At 42.1% G+C, this 13,978-nt stretch overlaps 2 protein-coding genes across 3 annotated transcripts; one reads left to right on the forward strand and one right to left on the reverse strand.

Moving 5' to 3' along the window:
• The first annotated feature begins 1,938 nt into the window (after nucleotides 1-1,938).
• Nucleotides 1,939-6,444, forward strand: si:dkey-160o24.3 (N-acetyllactosaminide beta-1,3-N-acetylglucosaminyltransferase 2). The gene is made up of 2 exons (XM_035767996.2): nucleotides 1,939-2,179; nucleotides 3,956-6,444. The coding sequence occupies exon 2, from the start codon at nucleotides 3,960-3,962 to the stop codon at nucleotides 5,451-5,453; it is 1,494 nt and encodes a 497-aa protein (XP_035623889.1). The 5' UTR covers nucleotides 1,939-2,179; nucleotides 3,956-3,959; the 3' UTR covers nucleotides 5,454-6,444.
• A 49-nt stretch (nucleotides 6,445-6,493) lies between these two features.
• On the reverse strand, nucleotides 6,494-13,922 carry eif1ad (eukaryotic translation initiation factor 1A domain containing). 2 transcript variants are annotated; one of them, XM_035768022.2, is made up of 5 exons: nucleotides 13,803-13,922; nucleotides 11,091-11,196; nucleotides 10,703-10,811; nucleotides 9,075-9,183; nucleotides 6,494-7,118 (listed from the first exon to the last, which is right to left on the reverse strand). In XM_035768022.2, the coding sequence occupies exons 2-5, from the start codon at nucleotides 11,178-11,180 to the stop codon at nucleotides 6,878-6,880; spliced, it is 549 nt and encodes a 182-aa protein (XP_035623915.1). In that variant the 5' UTR covers nucleotides 11,181-11,196; nucleotides 13,803-13,922; the 3' UTR covers nucleotides 6,494-6,877. The 2 variants fall into 2 exon arrangements, with proteins under 2 accessions (XP_035623915.1, XP_035623910.1); XM_035768017.2 differs by having other exon boundaries at nucleotides 13,714-13,888.
• Nucleotides 13,923-13,978: the final 56 nt, after the last annotated feature.

A 13,978-nucleotide genomic window follows, 5' to 3' on the forward strand; every position in this document is an offset into this window, starting at 1 on the left:
AAACTGGGAAAATATATTTACATTTACATTTAAGTCATTTAGCAGACGCTCTTATATATATATATTTTTTTTTACATTGACTTTTTATAGTATTCTCTTCCAGCTTGGTGTTTGTCTGGGGTGGGCTACCGTTGAAGTATTACCCAGTTCAAAGTGTGTGGTTTGCAAATCAAATCAAATCAAAGTTGATTTGTCACATGTGCCAAATACAACAGGTGTAGACCTTACCGTGAAATACTTACTTACAGGCTCTAACCAATAGTGCAAAAAACAACAGTAAAAAGACAGGTCATATGCAGTAGCGAGGCTATAAAAGTATTAGCGTAAAAGAGGGGTTGGCGGGTGGTGGGTGGCGGGTGGCGGGACACAATGCAGATAGCCCGGTTAGCCAATGTGCGGGAGCACTGGTTGGTCGGCCCAATTGAGGTAGTATGTACATGAATGTATAGTTAAAGTGACTATGCATATTTGATAAACAGAGAGTAGCAGCAGTGTGTAAAAATAGGGTTTGGGGGGGGAACAATGCAAATAGTCCGGGTAGCCATTTGATTACCTGTTCAGGAGTCTTATGGCTTGGGGGTGAAAACTGTTGAGAATCCTTTTTGTCCTAGACTTGGCACTCCGGTACTGCTTGCCATGCGGTAGTAGAGAGAACAGTCTATGACTGGGGTGGCTGGGATCTTTGACAATTTTTAGGGCCTTCCTCTGACACCGCCTGGTGTAGATGTCCTGGATGGCAGGCAGCTTAGCCCCAGTGATGTACTGGGCCATACACACTACCCTCTGTAAGTGCCTTGCGGTCAGAGGCCGAGCAATTGCCGTACCAGGCAGTGATGCAACCAGTCAGGATGCTCTCGATGTTGCAGCTGTAGAACCTTTTGAGGATCTCAGGACCCATGCCAAATCTTTTTCGTTTCCTGAGGGGGAATAGGTTTTGTCGTGCCCTCTTCACAACTGTCTTGGTGTGTTTGGACCATTTTAGTTTGTTGTTGATGTGGACACCAAGGAACTTGAAGCTCTCAACCTGCTCCATTACAGCCCCGTCAATGACAATGGGGGTGTGCTCGGTCCTCCTTTTCTTTAATTAACAACTGGCAATGGCCTTTTCAACTGATATTAACTGTATATTTAGCTATATTGTGGCCAGTGAGCATAGCCGCAAGAAGTAGCAGTGTTGAGGGTGCTGCACCACCCCCTGAAAAAATCTATTGGTTTTTTTTTAAATTCATATTATTATTTTATTATTAATATTTTAAAAATATATATAAATAATAATCAAATTAGTGCACTAGGTCTTTATTACTCCTGTATCAGCAGTGAAAAACCATTGTCAACAGAGCAGGACAAAAAAAATCCTCAATAGCACCCCCACCCCAAAACATCTTCACTCTAAAATAGTATTAATATTATTATTGTTATCTCTGGAAGATATTAGAAACGTTTTATTTTGTCATTTCTGTCAGTTGTGGTAGGTTTAGTATCAACAATGAAGGGAATAGATACAAAATTGAAATAAAATATTTGTTTAAAGATTTTAAAGATCCACCCCTGTCTCCCTAGATCCTAATTTATCTCAATGGGTGGTCCAGGTGTCCTCTGACATGGCACAAGTGGGGGCTTGGGCCTTTCCTCTTTTGTCCTTAATTGCTCCTCTGTTGCAAGGATGACATCAGTGCACCATCAGACCAACTCCTTGAATTACAAAACCCTTGAATTTCGCCATTGTGTCTAAAACAAAAACAGTTTTGCTGAAAACATAATCGTTTTACCCTTAAGTGTATTTATACTTCCAATATCGTTTTTCAAATGGAAATATAAGAAATTGAGTGGTACTTTATACTAATAAACATCAGTAACAAACGTATGGCATCTCTCTTGTTCTAATTTCTGACGAGTCGAGGGGGAGTGCCCTTCGTCTATATATATACCTGCAACTTTTTTGCTGCATAGGTAAATTCTTGCTCTACGGCCATGCTGTCGCACAAACGTTTGTGAAGGTGGAGGCCACTTCAGGGGACCATTAGGTCTCAGGGTCGTCTGTATTATTTTATTATATAATTTGTGTTTTGGTCGACTTTGTTTTTATATCAATTGGCACACGCGATGGATACATTGGGCATATGAAAATTAACGCTTAAAGCCATATGGGAAAACGTTCGTTTCAAAAGAATAAATCGAGGTAGGTTATGGTGTAATTTACAAATAATTGAGTATGTTTACATGTACACTAATAATTTGGATTTTTAACGGATTATAACAGTAGGCAGATTATGCAATAGTCATGTAATCACTTTACTATGTTTATCTTAATCAGCGTAAGGTCAAAATCGAAGTAAGCACACCCCGATTAAAACACATGGTTTTCTGAGTCATTTGTCGAATTATTAGGACGTGTACACACCATAATCGGCGTTACAACTGTGTATTTGATCTGCGCATGTGGTTTAACAACTGAGGTCGTTTTCACCTACAAACTTTATTATGTCCAAACTCAAAATTGTATTGTAACGACCCTGGGTTTATAAACGCGGAAATCGCCGCACGAGCATGCTTCGCGATAGCGCGCCGGACCTCGGGCTCGAAGGTCGAGGGTTCGAGACCTGCTCCCTGCCTGTTTCATTACATTGGTGTCAGAAGTGATCGGACCTCGCATCCACGACAGTGCGTGTGCTTGGCTGGTGAGCGAGGACGCGCTCTTTGAAAGGAGGGAGTAGTGGGTTCGAGACCTGCTCCCTGCCTGTTTCATTACAGTATTAATTGGCCAAGGCAGAAGCTATTGTAATTAACTGAAATGTGTGAGTCACACCAGAGAGGAAGACGCGAAGCGAGAGGGAAAACTAGGCCCATAATCATCAAGTGGCGTTTTTTCTTTGACAGGTGATGGAGCACAGGGCTTGGATTAGCTAAAGAGAATCCAGAGCTCGACGTTCAGGGCTGCCGGCTGGCCCGGCAACATCTGTCTAGAACGCCGGGACAGTTCATCTAGACGCCTGGCCCGACGTAGTAGGCCTAAATGATCAAACTCCAAAACAGAAAAAAAATATATAAAACATTGACGACGTCTGACGTTTCACACTTAGTATCAACCAGCATTCGGTTTCTAAGCAAAAAAAATACAAAAACATTCCATCTGACTTACTTGAGTGAGCCCCGCCTGAATAGACTACACCCTGGGAACTCTCACCAAGACCCGTCTCAGCGGAAGCAGGAAGCTCATAAATTCATCAACGCACGCATTCAAAAGTGTTCCACCAGCTTTTCCGTCTTTTTTTCATATCACAGTGATGTCATTATTAGCAAAGAAATGTTTACATAGACCTACACTGTAGAGCTGCTTGCTTGTCAAGAAATGACTATTATTTACGACTATTAAATCGTATTTATGACTATTAAATCACTTGTTGGCTAAATACAAAATTAATATTGTAATAATGCTATTCTGTAGTCAAGGCCTGTGCTATATAGTTTTTTTAAACAGATTGATTCCAGAAGCTGTTCATGAGCTGTCGTTTATTTATCAGCTGAATTTGAACCGTGGAAAGAAAAAAAAATCGTGAGCACACAACTCATCACACAGCTGATGTCTTCTAATAAGCCCAGTCACTGCTAACATTCCTAAATGCAATCAGCTGCATCATTCTTGGGAGAAGACATGTTTACTGTTGCCTTGTTTTCCACTTTATATTTAAATAAGCCTACACATCACACTTCATGTTTTTACATACTTAAAGCCATACTAAATTACTTAAAATCAGAAGTAATTATTCTTAGTTAGTCATACAGCTGTATTGACTTAAGTGACAAAAGATTGCAATAAAATCCTCCACCTCTTCCCTCCCCTCCTCTCTCTCTCCCCTTATCATTCATCCCTCTCTCTCCTCACAACTCTTACCCATTTCTTCTTCACTCTTCTCCAAATGTATCTTGCCACCTCTCGCTCTTTCCTTTTCTCTAGTTAAATGGCGCAATGCCATTGCCGGTGGCGACGGGTGCTCCTGTGCCTGTGCTGTGCTCCCTGTGTCCTGGTAGGGTCTCTCTGTGTGTATATCACCCTGGCTGTGTGTTATGGTATGACCACCAGTACAGGCCTGAGCAGCTCTGCCCCCATCCTACAAATTCTACCAGAGAGCTTCATTGCACCAGGGCTTACCAGAAATGACTACCTGGCACCACACCCCACCAACTCCTTCTGGGACCCCAAGCCCCACGGAGGGGCCCTCTGGAACCGGCTCCAGCTACCCATTGACCGCCATTACAATCCCATCCTGAAGCCCAAATCCAGCAAAGAGCACAATGACCATCTTGATACCAATAATAATAATGCAAACTATTTGCGGCTTTCCCTTCCCACCTTGAGTGCAGGGTTCTCTGAGATCGGGAACTTGACATCTCAAATGGATGATTTTCAGGAGCTGCCCCTGCAGATGCAGATGTTTGTGTACTCCATGCACTTCAGGGACTACCCTGTCCTCATTGAGCCTGCTAAACTGTGTGGACGTGGGCTAAAGAAGGGGCAGGGCCCTCTCCTACTGCTGGCCATCAAGACCCAGGGCCTGAACTTTGAGAACCGCCAGGCCATCCGGCAGACATGGGGTTGGGCGGGGTGGGTGGCAGGGGCGACGGGGAAAGGCGGGGTTGTGCGGAGGGTCTTCCTCCTGGGGAAGAACCATGTAGAACCCCATGTGGACATCAGTGAGTTGCTGCAGCTGGAGAACCGCCACTACGGGGACATCCTCCAGTGGGACTTCCACGACTCCTTCTTTAACCTCACCCTGAAGGACGTACTGCTGTGGGACTGGCTCTCCACCCGCTGCCCCCTGGCACGTTTCGTCTTTAAAGGGGACGACGACGTCCTGTTGCGGACCCCTGCTCTCTTAGACTACCTCCGGGAGCAGACGATCCAGTCAGGGGGGCCCGGGTCAGAGGGTATGAAGGGATTCATGGTAGGGGATGTGATACGAGCGGCTGTCCCCAACAGAGTCAACTCTACTAAGTACTTTATTCCTGATAGTTTCTATAAGGGGCTGTACCCTCCGTACGGGGGTGGGGGAGGTGTGGTGTACTCAGGGGAGCTGGCCCTGCGGCTCAACCGTATCTCCCGGAGAGTTCACCTGTACCCCATTGATGATGTCTACGTGGGCATGTGCCTCCACAGGCTTGGGGTCCACCCCATTCACCACCCCGCCTTCCTCACCTTCGACTTCCCCAAGAAAGAGGGGGTAGAGCAGTGTGCGTACCACACAATCTTACTGGTACACAAACGTAGCCCTGCTCAGGTGATGAAGCTGTGGTCGGAGATAATGACGAACCAGACAGAGTGCAGCAACACCACCCTGAGAATGGAGAAGGAGAAAAAGAATACACTTCTGATAGATCCATTTAGTGTGAAAGACAACGAGGGACAGGAACTTCTGACGGATCCATGGGATAGTTCTGGAAATTCAGCTCTATAGTGAGGTAATCACTGACTGGTTTAAAACTGACAACGGATGGATGGTGATGGAGAAGGAATGCTACCACTTGAGAATAGGGAAGAGCCTGCAGGACCTTCTGAAAGACCCTTGGGGTATGCCAGAAACTTCCACTCCACACTGAGGTAACCACTGACTAGTTGTTATAAAACTGAAGGTGATTGACTATCGAGAAGGTATGCTGCCATTTTAGAATGGGGAAGATGCAGGGCCTTCTGGGAGAACAACAGGGTACACCTGGAAACTTCCTCTCATAGTGAGGCATTAAGACTGGCTTTCCTATTATAGAAAACAGACATATGGTGATTGACTATCGAGAAGGTGTGCTGCCACTTGACAATGGCAAACAGTACCAATTACTGTAAACCCAACAAATGTTTTTTATTAATAAACGATGCTACGTTTGAGAAATAGTAGACTCACTGTTTTAAAACCGACTCAAATGATAGATGGAGAAAGGTATGCTACCAGCTGAGAATGGCCCTGTAATAAGGCCCCACAATGTGAGAAAGGTGGACCTAGGTTTGAGAGAAATACTGAATGTTGACGAAACATTTGTTTGGAAGTATTTATTGAAGTATAAACCAGAATGACTTAATTGGTACAGTCATCTGTGATGAATGTCACTGAAGGCCATACATGTGCATTGCATACATAGCTCAACTGCCTCCTATTGAACAGGTTTCGGCACCTTGCTGTGGGCATGAATTCTCATGCTCAGTTTCTGGGCTCGGAGGCTAGTTATGAGAAAAAGATATTAAGGGCTTAAGTCAGATTTATGAGGTGCAACAAACATTTTTAGATAAAATCAATTTTACTGATTTAACCACTGCCAGTGCATAATTGCCAATTTATCTGAGGTTTGGGTATTAGAAACAGGTTAATGAGTAAATAAATGTGCAAATAACCCTCTGACACTTTAATGTTGTGCACTTTAATGTTTTTCTGAACATTAAACAAAACTTTAATCTTTGATTATATCATTTTGAATCAGACAGACAAATGTTTAATTAAACTAAAAATTCTGATGAAAGACCACAATAAAGATTTTATTACACAATAATTATGTACATAAATTATGACAACCTCTTCAGTCAGGAATGTCATGGACCAGTTCAATAATTCCACAATGAACCTCTTTTAGCAGTTTAGCAAAGCATGCTAATGTTCCTCTCTAGGACAAGTGGTATAAGTATGATATACCTGACCTATTATGTCCATGGGAATGCTAAGTTCAACCACCAAATAAATGGTGAAATAGCAGGATTTTCTGTTTGATTGGATTCATGGGGTGGGACTGGAGAGTATAATCCACAACTCATTCTTCAGCAGCAGTGTATTCTGAGGGCGACATGTGTGTAAACATTGTCCACAGCATTGTACTGTCTCTTGTAAAGATTTCCCCACTAAAAGCTGCTCTCCACTTTATCCTCCCCTTCATCCTTCTCATCCTCACTGTCTTCCTCACTCTCACTGTAGTGGACGTTACAGCGGTTGGTGTTGACGAAGAGATCGCTCTCGTCATCCTCTGAGTCAGTACTGTGATCACTCCCACAATCCTCTACCTTCTCCTCCCTTCTCCCCTCCCTGGGCTGTGGTGCATCTGTTCTCTCTTCAGATGGGGGCTCGTCTGTGAAGGCCTCAGGCCTAACAGAAGACACAAAAAAATGAAAAATAGTGCCAGCAGAACTCAATTCAGTTATAGTTGAACCTTTGTTTAATTGTCTTCTCATTCACAGGTGACATGAGTCTGTGTGTGTGTGTGTGTGTGTCAGAAAAAAACATCCTGTTGGGATTAAGATCATTTGAAATAATTTCTTCATATTTTCACAAGAGCAGGGGAAAACAATGTTTGTCGGATGTGGTGGTGGTGGCCTTGTAGTTACTATGGCAAGGTAATAGAAGTGCCGACTAAAATGGGGTTTACTGGCTACATGCGTTTCTGCATGTTATTTCTATACGTGGATGTACAGTTGAAGTCAGAATTTTACATACACCTTAGCCAAATACATTTAAACTGAGTTTCACAATTCCTGACATTTAATCCTAGTAAAAGTTCCCTGTAAGGTCAGTTAGGATCACCACTATTTTAAGAATGAAATGTCAGAAAAATAGCAGAGAATGACTTCAGCGTTTATTTATTTCTCATCACATTCCAAGTGGGTCAGAAGTTTACATATACGAATTGAGTGTTTGGTAGCATTGCCTTTTAAATGTTTAATTTGAGTCAAATGTTTCGGTAGCTTTCCACAAGCTTCCCACAATAAGTTGGGTGAATTTTGGCCCATTCCTCCTGACAGAGCTGGTGCAACTGAATCAGGTTTGTGAGCCTCCTTGCTCGCACATGCTTTTTCAGTTCTGCTCACAAATGTTCTATAGGATTGAGGTCAGGGCTTTGTGATGGCCACTCCAATACCTTGACTTTGTTGTCCTTAAGCCATTTTGCCACAACTTTGGAAGTATGCTCGGGGTCATTGTCCACTTGTAAGACCCATTTGTGACCAAGCTTTAACTTCCTGATGTTTTGAGATGTTGCTTCAATATATATATGTAGTTTTCCTTCCTCATGATGCCACCCTCCTGCAGCAAAGCACACCCGCAACCTGATGCTGCCACCCGCATGCTTCATGGTTGGGGTGGGATGGTGTTCTTCGGCTTGCAAGCCTGCCCCTTTTTCCTCCAAACATAACAATGGTCATTATGGCCAAACGGTTCTAATTTTGTTTCAGACCAAAGGACATTTCTCCAAAAAGTACAATCTTCGTCCCCATGTGCAGTTGCAAACCATTGGCTTTTTTTAATGGCGGTTTTGGAGAAGTGGCTTCTTCCTTGCTGAGCGGCCTTTCAGGTTATGTCGATATAGGACTCGTTTTACTGTGGATATATATACTTTTGTACCCGTTTCCTCCAGCATCTTCACAAGGTCCTTTGCTGTTGTTATGGGATTGATTTGCACTTTTTGCACCAAAGTACATTCATCTCTAGAAGACAGAATGCATCTCCATCCTGAGCGGTATGATGGCTGCGTGGTCCCATGGTGTTTATACTTGCGTACTATTGTTTGTACAGATGAACGTGGTATCTTCTGGCGTTTGGAAATTGCTCCCAAGGATAAACCAGACTTGTGTAGGTCTACAATAATTTTTCTGAAGTTTTGTCTGATTTATTTTGATGTCAAGCAAAGAGGCACTGAGTTTGAAGGTAGGCCTGAAATACATCCACAGGTACACCTCCAATTTACTCAAATGATGTCAATTAGAAGCTTCTGATAGGCTAAAGCCATGACATAATTTTCTGGTATTCTCCAAACTGTTTAAAGGCAGTCAACTTAGTGTATGTAAACTTCTGACCCACTGGAATTGTGATAGTGAATTATAAGTGAAATAATCAGTCTAAACAATTGTTGGAAAAATGACTTGTGATATGCACAAAGTAGATGTCCTAACTTACTTGCCAAAACTATAGTTTGTTAACAAGAAATTTGTGGAGTGGTTGAAAAAAAAAAAATAAATAAATAAAAAGAGTTAATGACTCCAACCTAAGTGTATGTAAACTTTCAACTTGAACTGGATATACTGAACTATGGGTCCAAGGTGCACTCACCAGAGTGTGAGTTTCTGCAGGTGCTGAATGTGGTCTCTGTAGAGTATGAAGCTGATCTCTCCCCTCACCTTCTCTCCCTCCTCTATAGGGTCTACAATCACATAGTCACCTGGGAGGGGGGAGAGCAATGCCATGTTTACAATAACAAACCAATACTGAGAGGAACACAAAGACCTTCATTGTGTTCAGTAGAAACTAATCCAGAGTGTTTCTGTCATTATGACATTGAGGTGGTTGAACCACAAAAGAAAGCACACTGACATACAGGTATGCAGAAAACATATGCAAACCTGCCACTCAAATTCAGGACAATCAGCCGGCTTTAGTGTTTGACTGCCACTGGTACTCCGGGCTGCCTATGTCCAAACAAAGCCCCCCAGTATCTGGTCTGGGGCTTAAAGTCACAATCTCTGCTGGTCGGCTACTGCGTAACGAACTAGCAGTGCCAAAAGCCCTGGTCTGTCCTAGAAAACCAATGTAAATTACAGCCGTTTACAGCTCTAAAATGTGTTTATTAGTTCTATCGCCACAGCAAATTATTTTCAAGTTCACTACAAATCGAGGTATTTAATTAAATAGTGATCCATTCTGACGACTACATTTATCATCACACAGGACCACATGCGGACAGACCAATCACGGACTGGCAGGCTACGAGGAGGCTCGCATCCTCATGCATACGGAATTCATGTGGTATCTGTTATAGATGCCGAAGTCAATAGCAGCGTTGGGTTGATGCGCTCAGGAAGAATGAAAATGACTTCATCGACCATAGTTACGGCCATTTTCACCATGATTCTTAATATGGCGTGATTCAAATACTTCCAGTTTCATTAGAAGTGTTCGATAGGAATACATGAATGACGTCAGCGCTATCACTATCTACTGGTTTTAATGTCTATGGTCCAAACGGTAGCAAAAAAAAACATTCTCAGTGTAAACTTAAAGGTGCAATATTCAGAAGTTGCTCCACCATTTTCTAGTTATACATTTTTTTTTACAAGTTCGCCTCATTTCAGTTTATGCTACAAACAAGCAGCCATTGTGTGAAGAATCATTGTACCATCTAAAACTGCTGTAAAAATATATTTTCCATAAGAAAAAAATATTGTATTCTCAGCTTGTTTGAAGCTGTTGAACAAAACCGAATGTAAAAGATGCAAAAAAAGCAGTCACTTAAACTGTTGTTTGGTTTTTGCATCTTTTACTTTAGGTTTTGTACACCAGGTTCAAACAGCTGAAAATCTATTATTTTTGGTTATTGGAAAGATATTTCACAGCGGTTTAGATGGTACAATGATTATCTACACTTAGTGCTCATTTTGTCACAAACTGAAATTAGGCAAAATCTCAGAATTTTAGCCAGGAAGTGGCTGAGCGATTTATGCATATTGCACCTTTAATAGCGGGAAGCATAGAAATGGGGCACATCGAAGCAGTAGATCTGTTCTGAGACCTGGTTTCAATGTGATCTGTAACTCACAATTCTATTTGACTTTAAACATTTAAAACCAAAGTATATTGAAAAGATAATGGGCCTATATATTTTAAAATAAGATATTTAAAAACAAAACAGTGTTATGGTGCCATTTGGGATGCACTCTAGTATAAGGGAACATGTTACCTACCTCTCTTAATCCAGAGGTTCTTGCGGAATTTTGGGGGCATGCTGATCAGGAAGTTCTCCCCCTGGGCCGTGACAGCCTCGTGTAGGTTGTTGCCACGACTACCAAGAACCTGCATGGAGACAGGTACAGAGAGAGGGGATTAGTATGACAAAGAAACTGGTAGAATGTGCATGCAAAAACAGGTAATTAACTACAGGTGCAGCAGAGGTGTGTCAGTCAGCTTACATGAAGAAAGACTTAAAAGTTCCCATCCTCTTGCTTCATCCACTGACCCTATCTGTTTGGTAGTCGCTGAATGAGTCCGAATCAGGATGGCAGACATCTAGGCTAGTCTTTGTTGTGTGTGTTCAGTAAAACATCTGTCATGTCTGACAGCACAGATACTAACCCGCACAATCTGTTGGTTCTCTGTAGGTGTGACGTAATCGTCGAGTGTCTGCTCCTTGACAACATGCTTGCGTTTAGTAGCCTGTGACATCGTTGAAGTTTGCCAGCTGTGGAAAGATTGTTTTCATAAATATAATAATATATGCCATTTAGCAGACGCTTTTATCCAAAGCGACTTACAGTCATGTGTGCATACATTCTACGTATGGGTGGTCCCGGGGATCGAACCCACTACCCTGGCGTTACAAGCGCCATGCTCTACCAACTGAGCTACAGACTGTTCTTTATGAATGTCAGGGGGACAGAATAAGTTACAGATAGCAAATGTCTAATGTGAAGCACAGGCTGCTTAATGCATAACAGGCAGTGGTGACCCATCGTTCAGAGCAGTGGCAACCCCACCTGTTTTGACCCCCATATTTTAAGAAAAAATAAAAATTGTGGAGGGGGCTTGCCTGTTTTGCATGTTATTTGGCATTAATACATGTCACATATCAGTTTGCAAACAATGTAGTAAAAAAATGTACAGTGGAAAGAAAAAGTATGTGAACCTTTTGGAATTAGCTGGATTTCTGCATAAATTGGTCATCAAATTTGACTGGATCTTCATCTAAGTTACAACAATAGACCGTGTGCTTAAACTAATAACAAATTGTATTTTATTGTCCATATTGAATACATAATTTAAACATTCACAGTGTAGTTTGGGGAAAGTATGTGAACCCTGAGGTTAATCACTTCTCCAAAAGCTAATTGGAGTCAGGAGTCAGCTAACTTGGGGTCCAATCAATGAGACAAGATTGGAGATGTTGGTTAGAGCTGCCCTGCCCTATAAAAAAACTCACAATTTGAGTTAGCTAGTCACAAGAAGCATTGCCCGATGTGAACCATGCCTCAAACAAAAGAGATCTCAGTAGACCTAAGATTAAGAATTGTTGACTTGCATAAAGCTGGAAAGGATTACAAAAGTATCTAAAAGCCTTGATGTTCATCAGTCCACGGTTAGACAAATTGTCTATAAAAATGGAGAAAGTTCAGCACTGTTGGTACTCTCCCTAGAGAGAGCACAGTGCAGAATGCTCAATGAAGTTAAGAATCCTAGAGTGTCAGCTAAAGACTTACAGAAACCTCTGGAACATGCTAACATCTCTGTTGACGAGTCTACGATACATAAAACACTAAATAAGAATGGTGTTCATGGGAGGACACCACAGAAGAAGCCACTGCTGTCCAAAAAAAAACATTGCTGCACGTCTGAAGTCTGCAAAAGTGCACCTGGATGTTCCACAGCACTACTGGAAAAATATTGTGGAAAGATGAAACTAAAGATAAGTTGTTTGGAAGGAACACAACACTGTGTGGAGAAAAAAAGGTGCAGCACACCAACATCGAAACCTCATCCCAACTGTAAAGTATGGTGGAGGGAGCACAACAGAATGGCTTCAAGAGAAGAAAATACACCCTCTGGAGTGGCCCAGTCAGAGTTCTGATCTCAACCCAATTGAGATGCTGTGGCATGACCTCAAGAGAGCAGTTCACACCAGACATCCCAAGAATATATTGCTGAACTGAAACAATTTGTAAGTCGCTCTGGATAAGAGCGTCTGCTAAATGACTTAAATGTAAATGTAAATGAATGGTCCAAAATTCCTTCTGACCGTTCTGCAAGTCTGATCCACAACAAAAAACATTTGGTTGGTGTTATTGCTGCCAAAGGAGGGTCAACCAATTATTAAATCCAAGGGTTCCCATACTTGTCCCACCCTCCACTGTGAATGTTTACACGGTGTGTTCAATAAAGAAATGAAAATGTACAATTGTTCGTGTGTTACTAGTTTAAGCAGACTGTCTATTGTGACATTTTTATTTACCTTGGCAAGTCAGTTAAGAACAAATCCTTATTTTCAATGACGGCCTAGGAACAGTGGGTTAACTGCCTGTTCAGGCACAGAACGACAGATTTGTACCTTGTCAGCCCGGGGATTTCATCCAGCAACCTTTCAGTTACTGGCTCAACGCTTTAACCACTAGGCTACCTGCTGCCCCATACTGGCTATGATTGCCTCTTATCTGCTTGTCGTCTCCTTATTCCCTAGTTTGTACATCTCAATTGTCAGTAGAAACCAAATGTGTTAAAGCAGGAAAAAAATGAGGTTTCCGCTGATAGCCAGGTGTAGCAGTGGCATAGTGTAATTCATGTATGGTTTAGTGCTGTGGTTTTGCTGGCATGCATCCCATTTTTTTTGCCCCACAAAGATTTACATGTTAAAATCCCCACTGACAACAGCGTAGCATTTCAAAAGGTCAACCCTTAACGACGTTAGTGTGACAGCTAGCTAGCTAACGTTTCCATCAAATGTATGTTTTGTTTGGGCAAAGTAAGTGGCAAACTGTCCCACGTCAGCTAGCTAACGTTAGCTATGTCAAGCAGAAATGCCGGTATCGTACAAACACAAATGGCTAATTGTCTGAATTATGCTTGCTGTTAAATTGTGAAATTATAGAAGATTAGACAATATATTATTAACGTAGTAATTATAAGTATTGGTAGCTAGCTAGCTAACGAGCAGTTTTCACTAGAGTTAACACGCACATACACTTAAAATGAGCCACTTGCTACATACCGTGTAAATCTGAACTGGAAAAAATGTGTATCTTTACTGTAGGTCAAATATTCTGGATTGTCAGATGGCATGTGAACTTTGAAAAATACCTGTTATATCAAATATTAGTTTCCAACAGCCAGTAAACGCATGTGCTTCCTTTCCTTTTAGGCACTGCTGACGTAGGGATTCTACTCCAGTTGCATTCTGGGGGTTTTATTCGTTTTCACTTACGGGGCTTGGCTGTATTCAAGAACCGCATGCTTTTGTGACTATATAGTTTCTC

This window comes from Oncorhynchus keta, chromosome 4 (assembly GCF_023373465.1).
Source record: "Oncorhynchus keta strain PuntledgeMale-10-30-2019 chromosome 4, Oket_V2, whole genome shotgun sequence".
Classification (NCBI taxonomy): Eukaryota; Metazoa; Chordata; class Actinopteri; order Salmoniformes; family Salmonidae; genus Oncorhynchus; species Oncorhynchus keta.

Excerpts from the sequence above, each read along its gene's own strand:
- eif1ad (XM_035768017.2), bottom strand. The coding sequence starts at position 13,784 with ATGCCATCTGACAATCCAGAATATTTGACCTACAGTAAAGATACACAT. Across the intron at positions 10,812-11,090 it reads AGAACCAACAGATTGTGCGG|GTTCTTGGTAGTCGTGGCAA; the intron begins GTTAGTATCTGT and ends GTCTCCATGCAG. Across the intron at positions 9,184-10,702 it reads GAACCTCTGGATTAAGAGAG|GTGACTATGTGATTGTAGAC; the intron begins GTAGGTAACATG and ends CCCCCCTCCCAG.
- si:dkey-160o24.3 (XM_035767996.2), top strand. The coding sequence starts at position 3,960 with ATGGCGCAATGCCATTGCCGGTGGCGACGGGTGCTCCTGTGCCTGTGC.